The sequence below is a fragment of the Streptopelia decaocto genome (genome assembly GCF_964273445.1).
Source record: "Streptopelia decaocto genome assembly, chromosome: 7".
In the NCBI taxonomy this organism is placed as follows: Eukaryota; Metazoa; Chordata; class Aves; order Columbiformes; family Columbidae; genus Streptopelia; species Streptopelia decaocto.
The window spans coordinates 58,922,365-58,943,052 of NC_138661.1; the positions used below are offsets into that span (position 1 = coordinate 58,922,365).

The window sequence follows — 20,688 nt, forward strand, 5'->3', positions numbered from 1 at the left end:
TCATGACTTAAAACTGGTTAAAAAGGAGGAGGGAGGATAAACGTGAACGCTTCTGGCCGCTTATGCCACGGTGGCGTTGATCTGATGGGGAGGCTGAGCAGCTGCCTTGGTTGGGGATTTTTCAGTGGAGCATCTTTGCCCATTTTTGTCCAAGACGGGCAGCAGCACACACAGAGCAGCCGCTCCCGAGCAAAGCTGATAAAACGCAGCTGCCCTGAGCCAGCTGGTGTCCGAGGCGCTTGGCCCAGCGTTCCCAGTGGGGAGAGGGACGTTTTTTGGCAGAGTTCAGGCTTTGTGCTATTGCGGGCAGCACGAGCTCTGCCCAGGGTGGGGGGAAGCAGCCTATCCGGCCCAGCTGCCCCCAATGGGGACTTGGCTCTGCCTAAATTTGGCTGGTTCCTGAGCGCTTGTCATCTCCTTGTCAGGTCACAGTAGTGTGATTTGCCTGACGCTGGTTTGGCAGATGACTCAGGAGCAGCAGCCTGTGCAGAAAGTCAGGCTGCTTTGTCAAATGGGACTGGCCAGGATGAATAACGCCTCCTGCTCACGTCTGTTTGTTGGCTCTGGTGTTGTCACTGGGGGCACTGAGATGCTGGAGTGATCAGTGCCTTATAAACGGTAATCATAGAAGGTGCTGAGAGCCATCTGTGAAGCCCTGTGGGTGGATGCTAAGCCCCTTTTGGATAGGGCCGCTCCTTTGCCACGTGTGCGGTGACACGCTCCCAGGCAGGTTTCTGTGGGGGACTCATGCCAGGGACTGTCACAGGACCATGGTTGTTTTTCCTCAGCTACGCAAAACCCATTGCAATTGCACCACCAAGCGTGGCGTAACATGGGAATAGGTTTCAGTGCTTCTGTGCGCCCCGCTGAATTGGCACGGTGTCCGTGACGCACCGGTGTGTAACTCAGCACCTTTCCCTCGCTAAATGGGGCTGGTGTGTTGGCAAAGCCTCTGGGACTCGGAGGAGGGATGTGATGATGTATTTATCTATTTTGGAGTAACAGAGGGATCTTGCCTGGTGCTAGGCTACATTTAGCAGTTTGTTAGTCATGGAGGGGCAGTAAACAGCTCTGAGATTTGAGCTTGCAAAAATCTGAGCCTGAGCTTTTTGGCAGAGCAGTCTAGAAGGGCTGGCATGGCCTGGCCATGCCGGGCAGTGCGCGGTGGCGCCGGGACCATGAGACAGCGTCGGTCCTGGATTTGGGTCTGCACAGCTCAGTGCCCCATGCAGCCCCTCCCTCGGTCCCTGCGGGGACAGGCAGTGACACCTGGCCATGCTGGAGGGGTTTGAGGTGATGGGCCTGTGCAGCTGTGCTGCTCCGGGTTAGCTTGAGCAAAGCCAGCAAACGTGGCTGGTAGCTGTGGGGGAGACCTGCCCTGTATTTCTGTGGGTATGAAGCGCCTTAAAATCACTTCAGGAGAAAATGACTAACAAAAATAATTGCAAGCTTTAAGGATATTCACATAGCTCATGTCTATAATATGCAGCATATTACAAACAAGAAAGACCTCTCCGCTGCTGTGCTTGGCTGTCAGCTTTGCCCTGTACCTGAGGGAGGAAGGCAAAAGTAGTCACTGAAGCACTTGAGATCCCCGCGTCCCTGATCCCTCATGCTGAGAGGTTTCTCCATCCTTGTTTCGGGATGAGTTGTGGGCTGTCCCTGCTGCAGAGCTGTGTCTCAGCTGCACACACGGCCTCTCCGTCATGCTCCCTCTTGGCCATTCCTGCCAGGCACGGAGCCTTTGCAGGAGAGCGGTGCTGCTTGAAGGTGTTGTTAGATGCTGAAATGTATCCAGACCAGTTAGGATGCTGTCACAAAAAGTAATTAAAAACAAACACCAAACAAAAACAGGGCGAAGAGGCAAAAAAACTTCTTGGGTTCTGGTGGATCATCCCTGGGTATTATTCTGTAAGTGTGTGAATTTTACGAGCCTGTCACTGAGAATCCCAGTTGCAATAATTTAAGTGAGCAGAAGATCCATGCTGAATGTGTCTGCTTTTTGCTAGCGTGAAGCTGTCTTGAGCCTGTTTTCTGCAGTGCTCAGCCAGGGAGAGTGTCTCCAGAGATGGGAAGGGAAAGGTCCCTTCAGAACTCCTGCAGGAGGGCTGCTGCTGGACCTGTATAAACAGGGACCTCCAAAAACCATCATTATATCCCTAATTAGAGGCTGCTACTTTGCTGAGCCATAAACAAACTCCAGTTTGTTTCTCAGATTTGATAACCAGCTCAAAACAGGCCCCTGCCAAAGTACCGGATCCTGCTCGGCAGACGTGCTGAGATGGGCGCATCTTCGTGCAGCCCGTCCTCCCCTAAAGCGGGGTGAAGGATTTTGAAGGGCTGGGGTTCTGGGTGCAGGCTGGCACTCTGCTGCATGACCTTGCTGTGTCGTCCCAAAGGCTTGGGTTGCTGCTTTGCCTTCTCTATTCCTTAGTACAAACTTCCCTGAGTGGTCCAATCTGTGGTGTCTGGTGGGTGAATTCCTTCAAGTCTGCCCAGAAGCTGCTAACTGGCTGAATGTGGTTGTACCATCCAAATGGTCTCACTAACTTACCTTTAGTAAGTTAATGATCCTGATGTTTGGATTATTGGTGTTGTGGGCAAAAAGTGAAGGTTTGTGCTCTTTGACCCTACCTGTGCAGCTGCAAAAAGGCCCAGCTCCAAGTTTTGTAAACCCTGCTGGCATTAAAGAGACCTTGTAATGCCTTTGTCCCCCACTGGCTGCATCTCTGACTCATTTGAGACTTGGTACAAAAAATTGCTGTCTCTCAAATGCAAGGGTGAGCTGGCACAACATTGAATTGAGAAAACTTGGCATGACACTTACTGGAGAATAAAAGTGTGTTTTACTGGAAAGATGTGCACATTTCTCTGGGGTGTGCAGGGGCTGTTTGGCCAAGCCCATATGCTGGAGTGAGTTTTGAACAGCCCTGAGCTCCGGGTGAGCGCTGACCCAGATGCGAGCCCTGCAAATAGAGCTTTAGGGATACTTCTCAGTTACCAAATGGTTTAGCTAAATCCTTTCCCTGTAGGGAAAACAGTTGTTTCTCTCTCAGTGCAAGGAGGATGGGGTGGGCTTTGTAATACAGACAAAGGAGAAATTGTTTATCTGAATTTTTTGTTGTGTTTTAGTGGGAGGGCCAGATGAATACACGATTGTTCTATTCAGATCACTTACTGCCTTACTGCTGTTTAAATAACTGAAGGCAGATAAGCTCCACTGCTTGTGTAAAAAAGCCCAAACCCCCAAAAAACTGAAGCCGTGTTGTTTGCTCTCAGTGCAAATCAATCAAGGACCCTGATCAGGAGAGCTCGGACTGAGGGGGGACTCTGGCACTGGAGAGATGGGCACTAGAGCTGGTGTGTAGAAGTGGTACTGCCTGGGACACCAGCACCATCCCTGCCCTGGGGTTGTTCTCAGAACAGAGCTGTGGCTGCTGACGTGAATGCACTAGTATTTTGAGCATTACTCAGCATTATAAAGATACACATTAAAGGGCTTTAGATCTATGCATTGTTTTTTCTAGCTTTAACTCTGCCTAAGGAACAACTTCCCAAAGCCCCGAGTTGCCCTTTGTGTCAGCGACTGTGGCAAAGCAGGGAAGGGAGGAAGCATTAGTATTGTTGTTGTGAAAAGGGACAGCAGAGGATAGAGAGGTTAAAACAGAAGTTTTCCCGATTTCAGTAGGATTTGGGTTTCTGGATGCTTTGGAGAAATTCCTCTAGACTAACTGCTTATTTTGTTCAGGAAAGTAATATAACCGAGGAACCAGCCCCAAATCACCTGAGCAGAAACTTGGGTATTTCTTGAAGTGGGAAGAGGTAAAAACAAACAAACAAACATACAACCCCACCACCACAAAACACAATAAACAACCCTTTTGTCCTGCTGGGCTGCAGTCACCGTATGTTTTGGCAGTGAGAAGCCCCGTGCCCGGTGCTGAGGCACAGCCGCTGACCATCGTGCTTCACCCCAGCCTGGCTCCGCTCTCCATTTTGGGACCTAAGATTTTGTCATGTGTTTTTTAGGAGCAGGAAGTGTGAGGCTGCTTTTGTGGTACCACAAAGCTGTTCTCATTGCTTTGATGAGCAGAGCCCCTCCAAGCCCTCACCTCTGACCAGCTCCACTTGCTGTGGAGCCAGCAAGATATCCCTGGCCCCAGAAACTGCCCAGCTCAATGCCAGAGCCAGCTGGGAGCTGGGTGAGGGCTGTCGAGGTTTGGAGCTGGGAGCGGAGGGAAGGGAGCACCCAGGAGCCTGTGGGCTGGCAGGGCTGGTAGGGACATCACTGGGGAGAGGCAGCCAGGAGGTAAGGGACAAATCATTCAAGGCACAGTGTGCTTGGCAGGGGAGAGGAGAATTGGGAGATTAAGGCAAAAGGCAATGGTGTGGCCAAAACAAAGCGCTGGAGCAGTGTGATGGATGAGGAAGGATCATCGTCTGTGGATGACAACCGAGCAAGGAGGATGTTAACAACAACTTAAGGAATGGAAAACTTGAATTCTCTTAATCCCACCAGATGTTCAGAAAGCAAGTTACAGTTGCGTTAAGTGTAGTCTATAAAACGGTGTAAACACTGGGTTGCGCAGGCTGTGGAAGACCTGCTGCTTGTGTCTGAGCAGAACCGGGGCGGCTGTGCTGCCTCCTCGCTTCCCCACACCCCTGCCAGGAAAGCACCAAAGGACATTGAGGATTTGGAAATGGGCACGTGGCTCATACTGACCAGCTTAGGAAACTTCAGCACCTAAAAAACGCAAGTCAGTTGCTGTTAGGATGTTTCCACTTTATCTGGCCAGCAGCGCTCTGCGAGATACTTGGGGCATGTGCTGCCTGTCCTTGCACTCGTACTCGCATGACAGATCTGCGCTGCTGACTGCGACCTAAGATTAACGCCTTCCCATGCGTGGCTTCCCCTGTTCTCCCCTGGGTAAATTATTTAAACATTTTGGCAAAGGATTAGTGGGGACTCCAGTCTGAGCTGTGCTACAGAGCAGCCGTACTCACCGCTGGAGGTCTTTGGCATGCTGAGACATAGATTCTAGGAAATCTGAAGTGAGCATGATGGAAATGAAGCAAGATCTTATGTGAATGCTATTTTGAGTGACAGTTTCCTGACGACTGGATTCTCCTCTGATAAGGGAGGTCAGTGGCACGGCACCAGTTTGCATCGGCAGGAAACGGGGCTGTGCCCTCTTCTGTCCGCAGACCGGATGCCTCTCTAGCTTTTACATTGTGTGTGTTTATCTTATGAAGTTCAATTCCTCTGACTCAGTCTCTTAGCTTCTAGTAGAAAATCTCCTGTCCTGGGGAGGAAACCTGATGTGGAGCGAGAGCACTGGCTGGCCATGGAGCTGCCTGCAGCAACACAGGCTGCCTGGGTAATCCCAGATGGGTGGCTTGGTCTACACGCATGCCCCTTCCCCTTTGGGAATAGCAATAAGTCAATGTTTGTGTCTTCTAGTGAAGAAGTGGGATGACATGGTAAGTACAGCCAGGCATGGACTTATGAAAGGACTGAAGCAGTAGTAAAATTAGACGTCTTGGAGCTTATGTGGGAACTGCCACCTTGGATTTAGGAGCTGAATGTCCACCTCAATCCTTCTTGAGCTTCTCCAGGGGGCTGGGGGGTGCTGATGCATGTGCTCAGAAGCGCTGAATGACTCGGGCTTATCCCCTGCCTGAGCACAGCTCAGGCTCCAGTGGGGCTCTGTCTGCCTCTCCCACAAGGACTGTTTTATCAGCCAGCTCAGTATATGACCAGAACTAATTGCAATGGTCGCCAGTCCAAGGTGCTTAGCTCTCGACCTGCAGTGGGATGGGCACTGAGGCTTTAGAACCTGGTTTCCACCCTGGTGTCCTCACACTCAGCATCGCTGTGCTGATGTCTCACTGAGGCCCCGGCTGCCGGTGCTGCGAGGGTGGGTGGCCCTCCAGGGTGCACGGAGAGCTGTGAGGCTCCCAGCTGGAATGGAGAGGTATGAGGGCTGCTTCTTAATCAGCCTTGCATCTGTTCAGGAGCATAAACATATGCGTTGCCTTTGTGTAAGTAATCAGCCTTTGGGCTGCTTCAGGAGAAATTAGCTCAGACAGATTTTCTTTTTGTGCAGAATAAGAGGTTTAAAGAAGTCCCAGCTTTCTTTTTAAATTCAATGTTTATATCACACCGCTTTCATATTTCTCCTTTCTGATACTCCTTTAACATCAACAGCAGTGGCAGCCGGTGGTGCGGTCCTGCAGCTGATGGCCGACTGGATTTGTTTGCGTTGCTGTGCAGGGGCAGGTAACACTTGCCAGGCAGCCCCTGAGCCTGCAGAGCCTCCAGGCTTCTGTTTGACTTGGCCACACGCTTTCTCCGTGGTGTTTACGTGACTCCAGCAGCAGCTCATCCCTGCTGTCTGTACTCAGCCCATACCCCTCCTGTGCTCAGGGATTGGAATCTCTCTTTTGTGGGAGCCCGAAGCGCTTCACCAGGCTGCGTTTCACCACAGCGCCTGCGTGTGGGGTCGGGGTTTCAGTCCAGCACCACGGGAAGGGCTGCTTTTTAGGAAGGACCGGTCAAACTGCATATCAACATCACAGCCTACAAAAAAACCCTGACACTTGGGCATCTGGGACATCTTTGCCTTTTTTGTTTTTCCAATCCTGTTACCCAAAGCACAGCCCTGTGATGAGAAACAGCAGTACTCACTTTAATCTTTTCTAATGTCCTGCGGAATCTGTAACCTGCCGTTTGAGTTAATGTGCACGGAAACACCAAGGCGACCCGGTTTCTTTCTGCTTTTTTTTTTTGAGTTGAGTGCAATGTAGTATATTTAAATTCATATTCCGCAATAGAAATATTACATAAATACATTAGTAGGAAGTGGTTTTGCTTCCTAACCATAGAGTGGTTTGTGTTGGAAGGGACCTTTAAGTGATCCTTTAGGGTCACCTAGTTCAACCCCCCTGCCATGTGCAGGGATGCCTTTCAGTAAATCACGGTGGATGCTAAAGGCAGGATACCGATCTTAAACCTGATTAGTATCACTATGAATACAAACTTATCTTGCTCAGAAGGGGCTTGGCTGTCTAACAGATTCCTGTGAGATCCAACTTTTATGTGCAGAATTCAAGGAGTGATAATGTGATAGCAAAAAAAGAAAAGTAAAAATAAGCAAGCACAGAAATGTAACACTTCAGAGAGAGGTGACAATGCCATCCATCACTGACATCCTGAGGTCCTTCACCAGCTCTGACTATTATGTCTGTAATGATTTAAAACCTGGATGTAACAGGCTATTGCAGAGGGACTCGTTGACTTGAAATCTGTTCACGTTCAGGAACCACACAGGGAATTGTTTTAGGTTGTCTGTCTGTCTGTGGGTTTCGATGCTCTCCAGCTGTGTGTCTGTTAGTCATAAACATGTTTTCTCCTCTTTCCTGTTAGTGTGGCTGGGGAAGCATTAATGCGCTGGATGGGGAGGCAATACGTACTGACAGTGCAAGCAAATGGCAAAACTGACTTTCTTCTACAGCTGCTTGCAGTGTCCTTGGGCAGTGCTTGTTGCCAGCGTGGGTATTTGGTATTGCTTGCTCTGATTTTCATGTAAAACACAGCATCATTTAAAGAGAAAGTTGAGTTGAAGGACTCGGGTTTTACAAATGGGCTCATGAGACCGCTTTCCACTTCGTTTTGGGAGAGTAGAAATGGTACCTCGTGGTCCAGCCCAGCTCTGGGGGTAGGGAAATAGCATCTCTGCAGTCAACAAACTTGTGGTTGCTGTGGTGCCAGTGAGCTGGACATAGAGCCTGAGCATGTGTTTTCACATGGGAGCATCTTGCTCTGGAGGGGCAGTGAGCCGCTCCTCCTTCCTGCTTGGCTTCTTGGACATAGAAGTAGAATTAAAAACAAGCAAGCAAACAAAAAAATACACACAAAACTGTAGTGAGCAGTGAAATTCTGAGTTTTAAGGCAAAAAACCCACACGGGCTTTTATAAGGGGTGAAAAAGAAAAGGCCACCGCAGCCTTTTGGAAAGCGCAATGCTCTGTGCCGCTTGGGAAAATCATAATCAGGAAAATTACTAGAAAAATGACCATACAGCCATGGTGCTCTGTGAGCACAAGTAAGAGAGCTTCACCAGGCCAACGCAGGAGTAGTACCGGTAGAGCAGTCATCCCTGCCACCAGCAGCTGGGCTTTCCTTGGTGATGCTTATTTTCAAACATAGAGGGGGTGAGCACAAATGATAACTGGGAGAGGCGCAAAAGCTCAGAACACCAGTTTTCTTTTTCTGGGGGAGGCTGGGAACTACCCAAATCAGGCAAAATAAAGGTGTAACTCTGCTGTTACAGCTTGTTTTGAGAACCTTGTTTTGCAGCTCCACAGAAAAATGGTAATAGGGAAGGAAACAGTGATCGACAGACCAAGTGATCTGAGATGGGGTTAAAGCTTGGTGCAGTGTGGGATGTGTACCCATGACATCTGTGATATTAAGAGCAGCAACACCCAGAGGTCGGTGCATCCTGGGTGTGTGTGAACAGTCATGGGTGACATCCCAGGGAGAGCCCTGGGGTCTGCAGACAGGGAATTGCTGCTCCAGCAGGTCCCATGGGCCAGCGCTTGGGCTCTGTGGTGTATATAATCTATAATCCTCCAGGATCTGCCTGTAGCACTCTTGCTCCAGGCAGGTTTGTTTTCCATGTTAGCGCTGGATGTCCAAGTTAAAAACCCTTGCAAAGTGGAGGACAGGATGAGAGCACTCTTGCAACATATGAAGAAGCTGCATGCTAAAGAAGAGTTTAATTGAGGTTTACTAGATAGTTTGCTCTAACAGATGAGAAAACAAGCCATGTTCCAGGTCTGATTTTTTTTTTTCTGCTTATACAGGTGTAAATTAGAAGCAACGGTGTTGAATTAATTGTGGTGAAAGCACCACACATGGGAGGTGAATCAAGCAAAGCCACTCTCCCAGAGCTTGGCATTTCTCCCTTTTGCACCAAGCCCCAGGTGATGCAGATGATATGTTTGTATTTGCTTGTGCAGGAGGTTGTGGATAGATGAGGTTGCTCAGAAATTAAGGATTTCACAGGGAGAGATGATCTCCTGTCTTTGGCTCTGTCTGTATCACCTGGAGTGAGCAAGGGAAACTTGGCTTTATTCTTCCTGCCTGAATGTGAATTCAGGGATGGTGCTGTTTAACTGCTGTGATGTCGCTTCTTTTCCCAAATCAATGTCTGCATTTGCTGCACACACTCAAAAACAACCTGAGGAGCCTGTGTTTATTTTGCTCACTCCCACTGTCCTAAACTGACCTAAAATTGCAATAAAAGGCTGAAGTTTTAGCCACCCAAGCAAGGCTGGTCCATCTGCCTCCTGCCACGTGCACATGTATAGCCTGAAAAGAGACCATAAATCCCTACTTGTGTAGCTAGCATGTGATTTTGTTACCACCGGCACCAGGCACCCAGCCCAATGGCCATTTTACCAAGTGGAGTGAGGACCTGCAGGTGTAAAAACTGAGGCTGCCCCTGGAGTTTTCACCTCCTTGCATCCAAGCTGACAAACCCTGGGCTGTACTGGGCTGCAGGGATGCTCTTTGCCATACCGGGGTGTTGCTGCATGCGGCTCGCCCATGGGGACAGGATGGGGCCCCATGTGGAAACTGCTGGTGGTGGCCAAGGACCACCCAAATGAGATGAGGTCCCCCCAGCAGACCCCCTTCTCTCCTAACGCCCTGCTGTCACCTTTGTGCTTTCCCAGACCGCTGCCTGCCTGTGGCTGATGAGCCCATCTCCCCGAAGAAGGCCAAGAGCATCCCCAAGCGCCACGACCTGGAGAGCTGGTTCTCACCCCCTTCCCCTGAGTGGGCCACTGTGAGGGTCATCCCTGAGGAGGAGATGACCGAGCACAACCTTCTCGCGATCCGAGTCATGGTCACCAGTGATACAAGCAGGTACTTCAAAATAGAAATAAGCCTATAGAAAACCCACAAGAGCAGCTTGGTTTTCTCTGGAACTCTAAGGAAGAATATAACAAAATATAGTGATACAACTGGGGGGTGGAGGAAGGGGAAGACAAACAGCTCAGAATAACAATTGTTCTTTACCACAGCCATAAATCCCCCCAGACACATGACTCACTTTGCAGGAAATCTTCAAACATTCACATCCCACACAGAGGCCTGAATCAGAGAGAAAAACATTGCCCTGATCAGCCCAGGTTCAGCTCTTTGTGCACCAAAAAAATGTCTGTTCGGGGATTAGGGCAGTGGGCGTGTTGTGGCAAAAGGTGCATCCTGTGACGTGGTCGCCTGCCACCTTGGGCATCACCACGCAGCTCCGCACCCCAGGCCTCCCCCAGGGCGTCTGAGGGCCTGCCCATCCCTAAGAAATCTGAAATTTGATGATCCTTGGGGAGCTGTCAGAGGAAGCCTGATTTCTGTGAACAAGTTAGATTATATTGGCTTTCTGGGCAGAATTCTGTGGGAGTTCATCCTGTCTAAATATTAGATTGGTATCTCCTGAGTAAAGTAGTTTTCCTTACTGAGAGCTAAAAAAGAAGACTAAAGCCAACTGTTGCGAACAGAGTGTTAGTGTGTGAATGAGGAAGCTCGTTCAAATACTTAACATCCTTTACACACCTATTTGTGGTGTTGCATATATCTTCTTGTGCTGACCAATGCTGTTAGAAATGCAACTTTCTGCTGTTCCCTGCTGTGGGTTTAAATGACGTTTGTGCTCTGCTGTGTGGGTCTGGGTGTTCCTCTGAGCAAGGACCAGCCTCTCTGGGGTTCCTCTTTCATGGGGGATGGAGAGCTTGGGGAAGGGTTTCCTACCTGTGGGGCAGAGCCCCCTGCGGAGCGTGTGCTTGTATCCCTCGCTAATACCCTCCAGCTCGAAGCGATGAGAGTCAGCTAATCCCCCTGATCTGAGGGATCAGCTCCCCTTCCCGTGGCTGGACGGCAAGGCCCCTGGTTCCCCGCCAGCGGGACATGGCACGGGGTGTGACGCCACGTCTGTCACTGCTGCGGCTGGTGCCATCGGCTCCGAGGTCAGGTCACCCTCCGGCTGCTGCAGCAGCTCAGGAGCCCTTCGCCTAGTGTGGCTTGCCAGGTCAGACCCTGCCTAAAAAGGGAGGAATGAGAGAAATAGCAAGTGACAAATGGCACTTGGTGGGAGGGGGAGAATGACCAGCTCAGTGACGCAGTCTTGCAGTTCAGGCTTCAGGTACCTCTGTACAATGACCACCTATCAAGCTGAAATCAGAGGACAAGCCTGGTACTATAGCATTTACATCCTTGCTAGCCAAGGAAAAGAAACATTTTGCTCTTTAAAGCAGAAATATATCAATCAATGTTAATGGCAGCTCTTTTTGTGTGGCACTCTGCCTGATCTCAGTGTGGTATCTCCCCATCCACACAGGAACTCAGCTATCAAAAGCTTCATATATTAGTATTTATATATATATATGTGTATGCTTGACACAACTTGAAAGACACCTAAAAAGTATGTGTTAGTGGTGACATTTAAGGCTACTCTGATTCATCCTGCCCGAGAGAGCAGCACACCCGGAGCTGCCTGGTCAGCCCGGCCTCCCAGCTCTGCTGAGTTCCTCTGGGCAAAGTGGGGCTGCAGGGCTGCCGGGCGCTTCCTATATGGCATTTAGGCTGGCTTTATGCTGTATGCAGCCTTTCCTTTAGCTCTTCTTCCTCCTGCCTCCCAGGCTGTGCCTTGGGCTGGGATAATAAATCTTTACATTCTACAACCCAGCTCAGTATAAACACCAAATAGCTTTCTCCTGCCATGCCAACAGGGCTACTCATGGTGTAAGTTCCTCTATTTTTAAGGTAGAGCTATTAATCATCATAATAAATCTATGAATTAAGTTAGCAGTGTTGTTTGCATTAAAAATAGGCTGAGTGGGGTGGTGGCACGCTTATGTATGGTGATGGGAATGTGGTCACATCAGAAGGCCTGTTGCCTACAGTCTGGCCTTTAGAGATGAAAGAAATCCTGTGATCATTTAAAAAAGGACTAATAATCACCTCAAACAGACATTGTCCTGCCTAGAGGCAAGGTCGCAACATGTGCCATTGACATGTGTTTGTGTCGCATATTTTTAATTACATTTAAGGAAGGAGATGCCAGGGTCTGCCTCTGTGATTGGATCAGGTGCCTTGTTGCGTTTGCTGTTCCATGGGCTGTCAAGGGCTTGCCCTGCAAGTTCCCTATGGCATACCTCTTATTTCCAAAACTCTGTGGTGACCAGGTAAAAAGTGTAGAGCTGTGACCTCACGCCTTACTTCTAGGCTGATCATGGCATTGAAAATGCTGCTGTTTCCCTTTCTTCTTCTCGGTACAGATTTGCAGGCAGAAGGACCTGTCCTTGCTAACTGAGCTGTCGTGTTTCACCCCAAGTCCCTCTCGGTGGCAGTTTGATTGCATAGAGGTCACGGCTGGGAATCCAGGCAGCGGAAATCTGATGGGAATAGGGATATCTCAGCTGTGTAGCACTTAAGGCAAACTACAGTCCTGTAATAACAACAAAGAAAGCAAAATGAGGATGTCAGCTCTGTCTGTAAAACATCTGTTTCTCTGTGGCCCATGCCACTGTCAGGGCTGACGCTGGTGCCTGTTGCACTGGATGTTAATGAATGCTTCCATGCTGTGCATCTTCTGACATGTCCTGCTTCTCACACTTCTTTCCTGTAGCTCTGATCTGGAGTCTGATTTTAACGGTGACTCAAACTCGGAGGTGAGCGAAGGACAGACGTCATTGCTGGAGCCCCCCACCTGCCTGAGGCCCATCCGGAGGTGGACATCACTTGCCAGGAGCCCTGTGGTGCCAGAGGAAAGCCCCAAAACATCCAAAGTTGCTGACGGTAAGCAGTGTCCCAAGCTGGGGATGCTCCAGCAACCTCTCCTGAGGGCTAAAGCTGGGGTTAGGGGAAGAGGTTTCGAAGAGAAGGCTGTTCTCTGCTGTGTGGTCAGGTTGTGCCCATTAATGGTGCCTTTTTTTGGAAGGATTTCTGTGGTTTGGGTGCCGTAGCTGAAACAGAATTTCTGTGATGCAGGGTACCCTAGAGTAGTCATGCCTTAGCTTGCAGGGGTGGAATGAATGTTTTCCCACCAGTAAAAAAACGTGGACATTATTAGCAGCCCATGCAGTATCTGTGGCATTGTATAAGCAAGGGTGATTTGGGGAAGCATGAGAGAGCTCAGCTTTATTCATTTTGCATTTCTATCAGTAGCTGCTTAAAATGTTTGTATCCAGTGAAAGCGTGAGGAAAGGATATAGCCAGCAGGGAGGTGGGTAGAGATTTAGGAACAGTCTGCCTCCAAATGGAACCTCCTCTGGAGCTGGAGAAGGTCAGAACTGAAAAATGTGCCATGTTCCAGGACTGCATGGTGATGTGTTTTGAAGCCATGGCAGATCTCCTGCTTTTGAAAGCATCTCCCGTCCTTTCCTGGGCTCACTCTTCTGGGTTTCTCCCCTCGGAAGAGCTTTGGGGGGGATGCACAACTGCATGCACCGCAGGGGCTGGCAGCAGAGCTGCAGCACCTTGAAGCAGCTCCTCCCTGACACTTGCGGCAGAGAAGAAAACCTGTCTTTAGGGCTCCTGAAGGAGACTGCTGCATGTTCTCACTTCTCACAAGAAGTTCGTGTTCTTTTCTCTGAAATCCTAACAAGGAAAGCCAAAAGCAGCTGTTTTAGAAGGTGCGTGGGTAAGTCAGCCCCTGGGCTGCAGAGTGTTACTATGGGGCTCAGGCAAGGTGAGCAGGACCTTTCCATTCATGGAGTGGAAACCACTGCTATTAGCTTGGGCTGGAGAGGAAGCATGCAGATACTGCTGGCTGAGACCGCTGGTGGCTTAGCCTGACCTTGGGACAAGTGGGATGTTTCTGCCTGGCTGGCAAAATATAGCAGACAAAGGGAGCGGTCAGTAAGCAGATGAAGTAATGCATTATATGAAGGCAAGAGGGAAACCCAGCGTGTCAAGTGCTGTATCCCTATGGGCTTGTGTGCCAGCATCGTTCATGGCAGCTGTGCTCCACAGGCCATGGAGATGGGGTACCAACACCGCCTCAGCTCCTGGGTGCTGCTATGGGCACTGACCTGTGCTGATGTTGCCCCTGGCTTTTGGGCCGGGGTGGTTGTGCTGCTGCAATGTGCAGATGGAGTAAGGGAGCAGCTGTCTGGACAGGGTGTGCAGATGCACCCATGGAACCTGAGGGTTCTCCCAGCAAGATTTCCGCCTTCAGCTTTATGTGCGGCAGTCATTTGTACACAAGTTCTCAGGTCTTCCTGTACACTGACAGCTCATGGCTGGACCCCAAGAAACTTGATGGGCCTTGGGGTTTGATAATTGCATTTGGTTTTATCACTCTTGTCTATGTTAAAACCAGCTTGTATTTCAGGCCTTGGCTGTGCCTGGACAGGGGATGAATTTCCAAAGCCTGGTAGAAATGGGTAGAGTTCCTGGATTTTAGTCTGGTGTTTGAACTTAATTTCATATTTAAAATACATGGTTATGCTAAACATTGTGATGTTATGGGCATTCTTGGCATATTTTTACATAAGAGGTCTATGTGGTGCTAAAGTATTGAGGTCCTTTGATTTGTCCTCGGCCTGGGTTATGCGTAACTCTGCAGGGACTGTTGTGAGGAAGTCACTTGTTCTTCCTTCGTGCAAGGTGCCTTCTGTCAGACTGTGCTTTAGTGACAGAAGAGCTGAAAAATAGTTTTGCCAAAAAGAAAAGGCCACCAGCATTCATTTCTTCCCATCCCCCACCACCCCCACATCCATATATGCATTCTTAATCCGAGTAGAGAAGAGGGGATTTCATACTGTAATTTAAATTGACTCTTGAATAACAAACCCCTTGTTTAGGGCAAGAAAAGGACAGCAGCAAGCCCCAAAGGGTGCCCAGCAGCATGTGACCCTGTGCAGTCACTGAAGGATTTTGTCCCTTTTTCCACCCCAATTTCATGCTGTCCCCACCCCCAGCTGCTAATGTCACCTCCCCACCACTGGGTAACCGTGTTACCCAGATCCTCATGAGCAGCCTCTTAGCTCTGCATCCTCATCCAGCTGCATCACAGCATCCCTAAGTTTTTACCCCTTCAGTCTGTCCCCTCACCTGTCTGTCTGTCTGTCTGCCTTTCTCCTCGTGCCGACTTCACTGAGAAAATAACCGGTATTGTTTTGGGGGTAAATGGGAAGGATTATGGTAACACATTATCTCCTTTCCCTTTATCGCCTCCCGGCCTCGGCACAGCCGGGTGCGCGCTGCCCCCTGCCGGCCACCGCGGGGATGGGACCGGGGTAGGGGGGAGACTGGTTAAAAACCAACCCTCCACCCCCCCAGGATGTGGGTTGCTCTTGGTTTTCGTGGTGGTTTTGGTGTTGTGGTGTGTGTGTTTGTTTGTTCCCCCCTGTTCTCTGTGTTTTGCTACGTTTTCTGACCATGTGTCTTTTCTCTTTCTGCTCAGCCCTACAGAGAGCCAACAGTTTTCACTCCACAGCATTAAATAAGTATCAGAATTGGAGGAAAAAGCTCCAAACGAGTGAGTAAAGCCTGAGAAGCAATTTTATCTTCTATTTGTGCTGTCTCCTGTTTTCCTCTCTCTTAAATGTCTATTTCTCCTTTAAAACTTTGGTAGATGAGAAAAATCGAGATCTAAAATGCACCAAATATTTATTTTCCATTTTCTTGTCCTCAGAAGATCAAATTCCGTCTGTGTGACTGTTCCCTATGTTATTACACCCACCAGCAAGTGGCATCCACTCCAATTCTCTAGCTGAGAAAATGCACCCCTATCCCAGAGCCACGTATTACATTTCTAGCCATGTGTGCACCAATTGCTTTTGATCAGGTGCAAGGATGGGTCTAACATTTTGAGTATCGCTTATTAGAAATGCTACTGAAGGTGCCTATTTACACCCATCTACAGGTGCCCTATCACCTTTTTTTGGTTGGTTTGGGGTTTTTTTGGTGTTTGGTTGGGTTTTTTTTTTGGTGGCAGTGTTTTTTTTGTTTGTTTTTGTTTTGTTGTTCTGATTTGGTTTTTTGTTTGTTTTTGTTGGAAAAAACAAGGTGTTTCTGAGTTACTAACAGCCCCACTAAGGACTTGCAGGTACATGCTGGGATTGATCATACCCGTAGGGCAACTGGGTGAGCTCACCAGCAGCCCAGACCATCTCAAAACATGGTTAGAAATGCAGTTGTATCTGTCGGACTGCGGTATTGACAACCTTAAGAAAAAAAATGAATGTACAGCAGCCAAAAGAAGGGATTTGTGCCTGTGACTGAGTGCCACAATTTCTGGTCATGGAGATGTGGGTTTTGGGGAATGGTGGTGACAGCTACTCTTCAACCCTGCCCTCAGCTGCCCTCTGCAACAGAGGGGATTTCTGTTGCTGTTCGGGGTCCCAGTTGCCTTCAGAGAAGTTAAGGGCTCTGCTCCTGAAACAAGTAGGATCCCTGCGTCCATTATGGGACCAGCATTCAAGCAGAGGCATCTTGTTTGGTTTGAATATGCAAGCAAGCTTCAAGATTATTTGCAAGTACTCACTCTGTGACGAATTTTTATATCTCAAATGAGGAGACAAGCTGCATCTCTCCTTCCCGGCACTGACCTCACCTCCAAGATAGATGCCTTCAGATGCTCATGAGCGCTGTCACCACTGACCCTGCGGTCCCTTGGAGGCGTCCCATGCCACACTTCTGGGATAACTCAGTAAATCTCAGTAGAGGATGCACAGGTCCTTTCACAGTCCTGAGAGGATGCTCCCACCAAGCTCGACTGCCCTCTGGAGCAGCCACACGGGACGTCCCACGCGGGGACACGCTGTCCCATGCCTGGGATGGGGAAGGCAGAGCAGGGTGCCCTCAAAAATTCTCAGTGTCAACCTCGGGGTTGTCTCTGAGCACTATACAGAATTTAAGGATTGGCTTATAATCAGGTGTTGGCTTCACCAAAGGCTTGGATTTAAAATCTTGCCTTAACTGATCTCAGTTTTTAAAATGCCAAACAAATGTGATTATTCCAGGTTTGAGGAGGGGAGGGAAAGAAAGACTGTGAGAGAGGAAAAAAAGACTTAATTTCGACTCATTTTCAGCTTGTTCTCAGCAACCGCATTACTTAATCATTTGCCGATTAATTTTCCCATCATTCCATTAAAATCTTCCATGTGCATCCGAATGGCTCTAGAGGGAGCTAAAGGCCTTTGAGAAGGAAATGATACGCTGAATAAATTTGTCCGAAGCTCAAGCATACAGTTAAAAACGAGGTGTGAAGCACACTCAGCATATACTGGGAACAGAATAAAGGCTTTTTTTACTCTCTGGAGGAACACTGTAAGTCTTAGTTTCTATATTTAATCCACTTAATATTTGGTTACAAGAATTCATGTGATCATCACTCACATGAAAGCAAAATCTGTCTCCTTCTCAGACTTATTTCCCAAAACACGTATGTTTCATAAACAGCACAAAGTACGCGTCCAAGGAAAGGAAATCGGCGTCATGGTTATGTTGACTGAAAGGCTCAGAGCAGGATATTACCTTTCAAAATCTTTAATCCCTGTTGCATGGCCACAGGGAACGCCACACCCTTAATTTATCTTAGTCAATTCAAGTAGCTTTTGGGCCAAACAGATTGTGATAGTGCCCTAGGGAACTTTTTTTTTAAAAAAAAAGAAACCTGTTTTGCATGTCAAGCTGCAAATTTGGGTTCAGCATCTTGGTTGGAACACATCCATTATCTCTGCGAATGGCAGCAAGTTATGGCTTTGTGTGAAGCAATGCCCTGTCCTTGGGAGCTAATGCACGCCCAGGAGAGCTGCAGTGGGAGCAGTTCTCCCCATGGGCATGAGCCAATGCCCCAGAGCCCTGGGCTGTGGGTTTTAAGCCCTCATGAGTGTTACAGCTGCCACTCCTGCAGCAGTTGCGTTTCCCCTCGGTGTGCTGAGCCGTGATGTTTGCCTGTGTCAGGAGGTGAATGGATTTAGTGGATCAGGCGGAACCTCCCTGGCTCACTTATACAGGTAACAGTGGGTTCTCATTCTCATTCTGGATTCTTATCTTTTCCCATGGTCAATTCGCTATACAGAATATAAAGGTCAACATGCATGAGTGGGAAAGGATCAGCACTTGTACTGGGGATGGAGAATCAGGGTAGGGTGGACATAGGTTGTGAAAATGCAGATAGAGTAGCCCAGTTTTGATGCTACTTTCTCAGAGGACCATCACTGGACTTTCTGAATGTATCTGAAATTATTTGAAGGCTGTTTTTTCTCTTTCTTCTCCCCTCCCCTGAAAACTCATTGCAAAAAGGTACAGAAAGCAAGACCAACAGCAGAGCAGAGTTATGGTATCCCTCTAACCAGCTGATAAAAGCTGGATTTGTCTCAGTTCAGCCCCTTGTTGCTGGTCCCTATGGGAGTTCCTTAATGAACTCCAGTGCATCGTTTCCCTCTGTTCTTGACTAAAAGTAACAAATTGCATAGAGATTGGGAATGCACAGGTGAGACACCGAGAGAAAGGGAAAGTTGGTCTGTCCCCTGGCTTGCCTTTTCGAAGTCCACATGCAGGAACTAATAATTGAGTTTGGGAGTTAATAATTCAGCTATAAATATACTTGTCATGTAAAAGCTTGACATGGTAATATCTTGGCTCTGGGATTCTTTTCTTCTGTCCAAAGATTATTTATTACGTAAAATTCCCACAGGCACAAATATTAGAGAGCTCTCCTGACTCCTTTCAGGTGCGAGTTACCTCCCCACTGTTGTTTCCAGCAGGTCTAAGCCTGTCTGTGCTAGTTTTGGTTCAAGGCCTTTAGCAGTTATTTACCTTGTCTGCTCCTCAGAGAGCCCCTAGCACACTGCCCGTGGACCTGACAGGGTTATTTCTGTCCCTGCTGCCTGCAGGTGGTTGTATTTCTCATTTCTTTCCCGCTCCGACAGACAGCCTGCTCAGAAGTCATCCATTTTCTTCATTTCTCGGAACTAGCCAAAGCTTCAAAAGTCGCTGGTTGTTTTGACTGTTTCTGCTTTTAAGGCCTGAAAGCCTTCTATAAAGGGCTGATTTTCCAGAAAGTTTCCTGGAACTCAAAAGCCGCTTCACTACGTCCAGCCAAAAAGTGGAAGCAGTTCAGGTCCACCGCCGAAAATGTCAACATGTGTTTGGCACAGTGTGCACACACATGTGAGTAAGGTCATAAATTTCATTACTGTATGTCAGCTTCTCAGGTACAACTGTGTCCAGATGACTGCTTAACTTTCTACTCTTGTTCTTTAATTGCAAACTTTATTTAAGACAAAAGCAATACAAATATGATGGTAAAATCCATGTCTGTGGCAGGTTTCCCTCTACTGTCAAGCAAGAAACCTGGGCTACGTGGGAAGGACAGCTCAGCCGGCTGCCAAAATGGTCCTGGGGAGGATCACTCCCAGACACAGGTATGAAGGAGAATTGTGCAGAGCAAACTGAGCATAACTACTGTTAGGGCATGTCTGCTCACCCCACGCTGTCTGAGCATCCTCTGCTCTTTCAAATCATTTTGGTCCTCACAGCAAGCACTAAGGTTGGAGTTATGCCTGTGCTATACACAGCGAAGAGACTTGGATGCTCTTATTGATGCAACCATTCCCAAATCATGCGGCTAAGTGGCATTTGCTTTCTGTGGGACTCAGACCTCAACTGCACTGAGAGTTAGGCACTGAACTGTTGCATCAGCCAACACGTAGGTACCACCACCCCACCCTTCCCTCACACCACGGCGTTTAGGTGCTGTTGGGATTTTCTCTGTGCCACAGGTTCTGCACAAAGGAGAGAAAAGCCCCCAGATCTCTGCCCGCAGTGTTCCCAAGCTGGCTGTTTGTCCTCACGTGTGGTTGTAGGGCCGGATGGAAACATGTGGCGTGCTGGGCAAGGCCAGGTGCCAGCAGTGGTGGGATGAGTGTCATGCCCAAGTGGCTTAAATGCCACTTGATTCCTGTGCATCACTGGGTGAAAGGCAAGTACCAGCACCAGGCTTGGAGAACAAATCTGGGAGCCAAGGGCTCACATAGTGCTGGCTGTAGGAAACCTGGCAGAGGTGGGTTTCAAACCATTACAGCCCTTAGATATAGGTGTGCACCTGTCTAATGTTTGTCCCTTGCATCCAATAGGTAGAAGATCTATGTTCTTAATTTGCAGTAGGTCCTTGGCTCCACACCTCCCGCAGCTCAGGAGCATCTTCAGCTTCCATCAGGACCTAGAATTTCCTTTGTATTTTCTGCCCTTTCATAAAAAAAAAAAAAAAAAGCCAAAGAGGGGTGGGCCTGTTGTAAATGCAGTGCTGCAGCTGGAGTCACGACCGACCATCCTGAGTAAAGGGCAGCACGTCCCTTGGACTCGGAGCCGGGTGGAGCGGGGACCAGCCCATATCCTCCATGTCCTAAACCCGTTGTCCTCACCCTTGGGTTGGGCAGGATTAGAATTGCTTGACCTCAGGTCTGCTTTAGGAAAAAAATCAGGTGTTCTATGTCCACGGTGGTAGTTGAAATCCGGTGCAGGACAATAGGGCCAGGAAGGGCAGGTCCCAAGGGAGCAGAGCTGCACAATGCTCCCTGGCCACGCTGTGCTCAAGGAGAGGTGACTCCACGCAGCTCCCAGTCTATAAACAGCACTTGGTGGCCTTTTTCTTACTCTAAAGAGAGAGGA

The 20,688-nt window shown here is 48.8% G+C and overlaps 1 protein-coding gene across 1 annotated transcript in view; it reads left to right on the forward strand.

The window, feature by feature from the left end:
- The window catches only part of MICAL2 (microtubule associated monooxygenase, calponin and LIM domain containing 2), a 146,429-nt gene that overhangs the window by 100,877 nt on the left and 24,864 nt on the right, over window positions 1-20,688 (forward strand). The window contains exons 26-29 of the mRNA XM_082057593.1: window positions 9,741-9,933; window positions 12,692-12,861; window positions 15,473-15,547; window positions 19,345-19,442. Coding sequence (XP_081913719.1) covers window positions 9,741-9,933; window positions 12,692-12,861; window positions 15,473-15,547; window positions 19,345-19,442 — 536 coding nt within the window. The remainder of the gene's footprint in view (window positions 1-9,740; window positions 9,934-12,691; window positions 12,862-15,472; window positions 15,548-19,344; window positions 19,443-20,688) is intronic.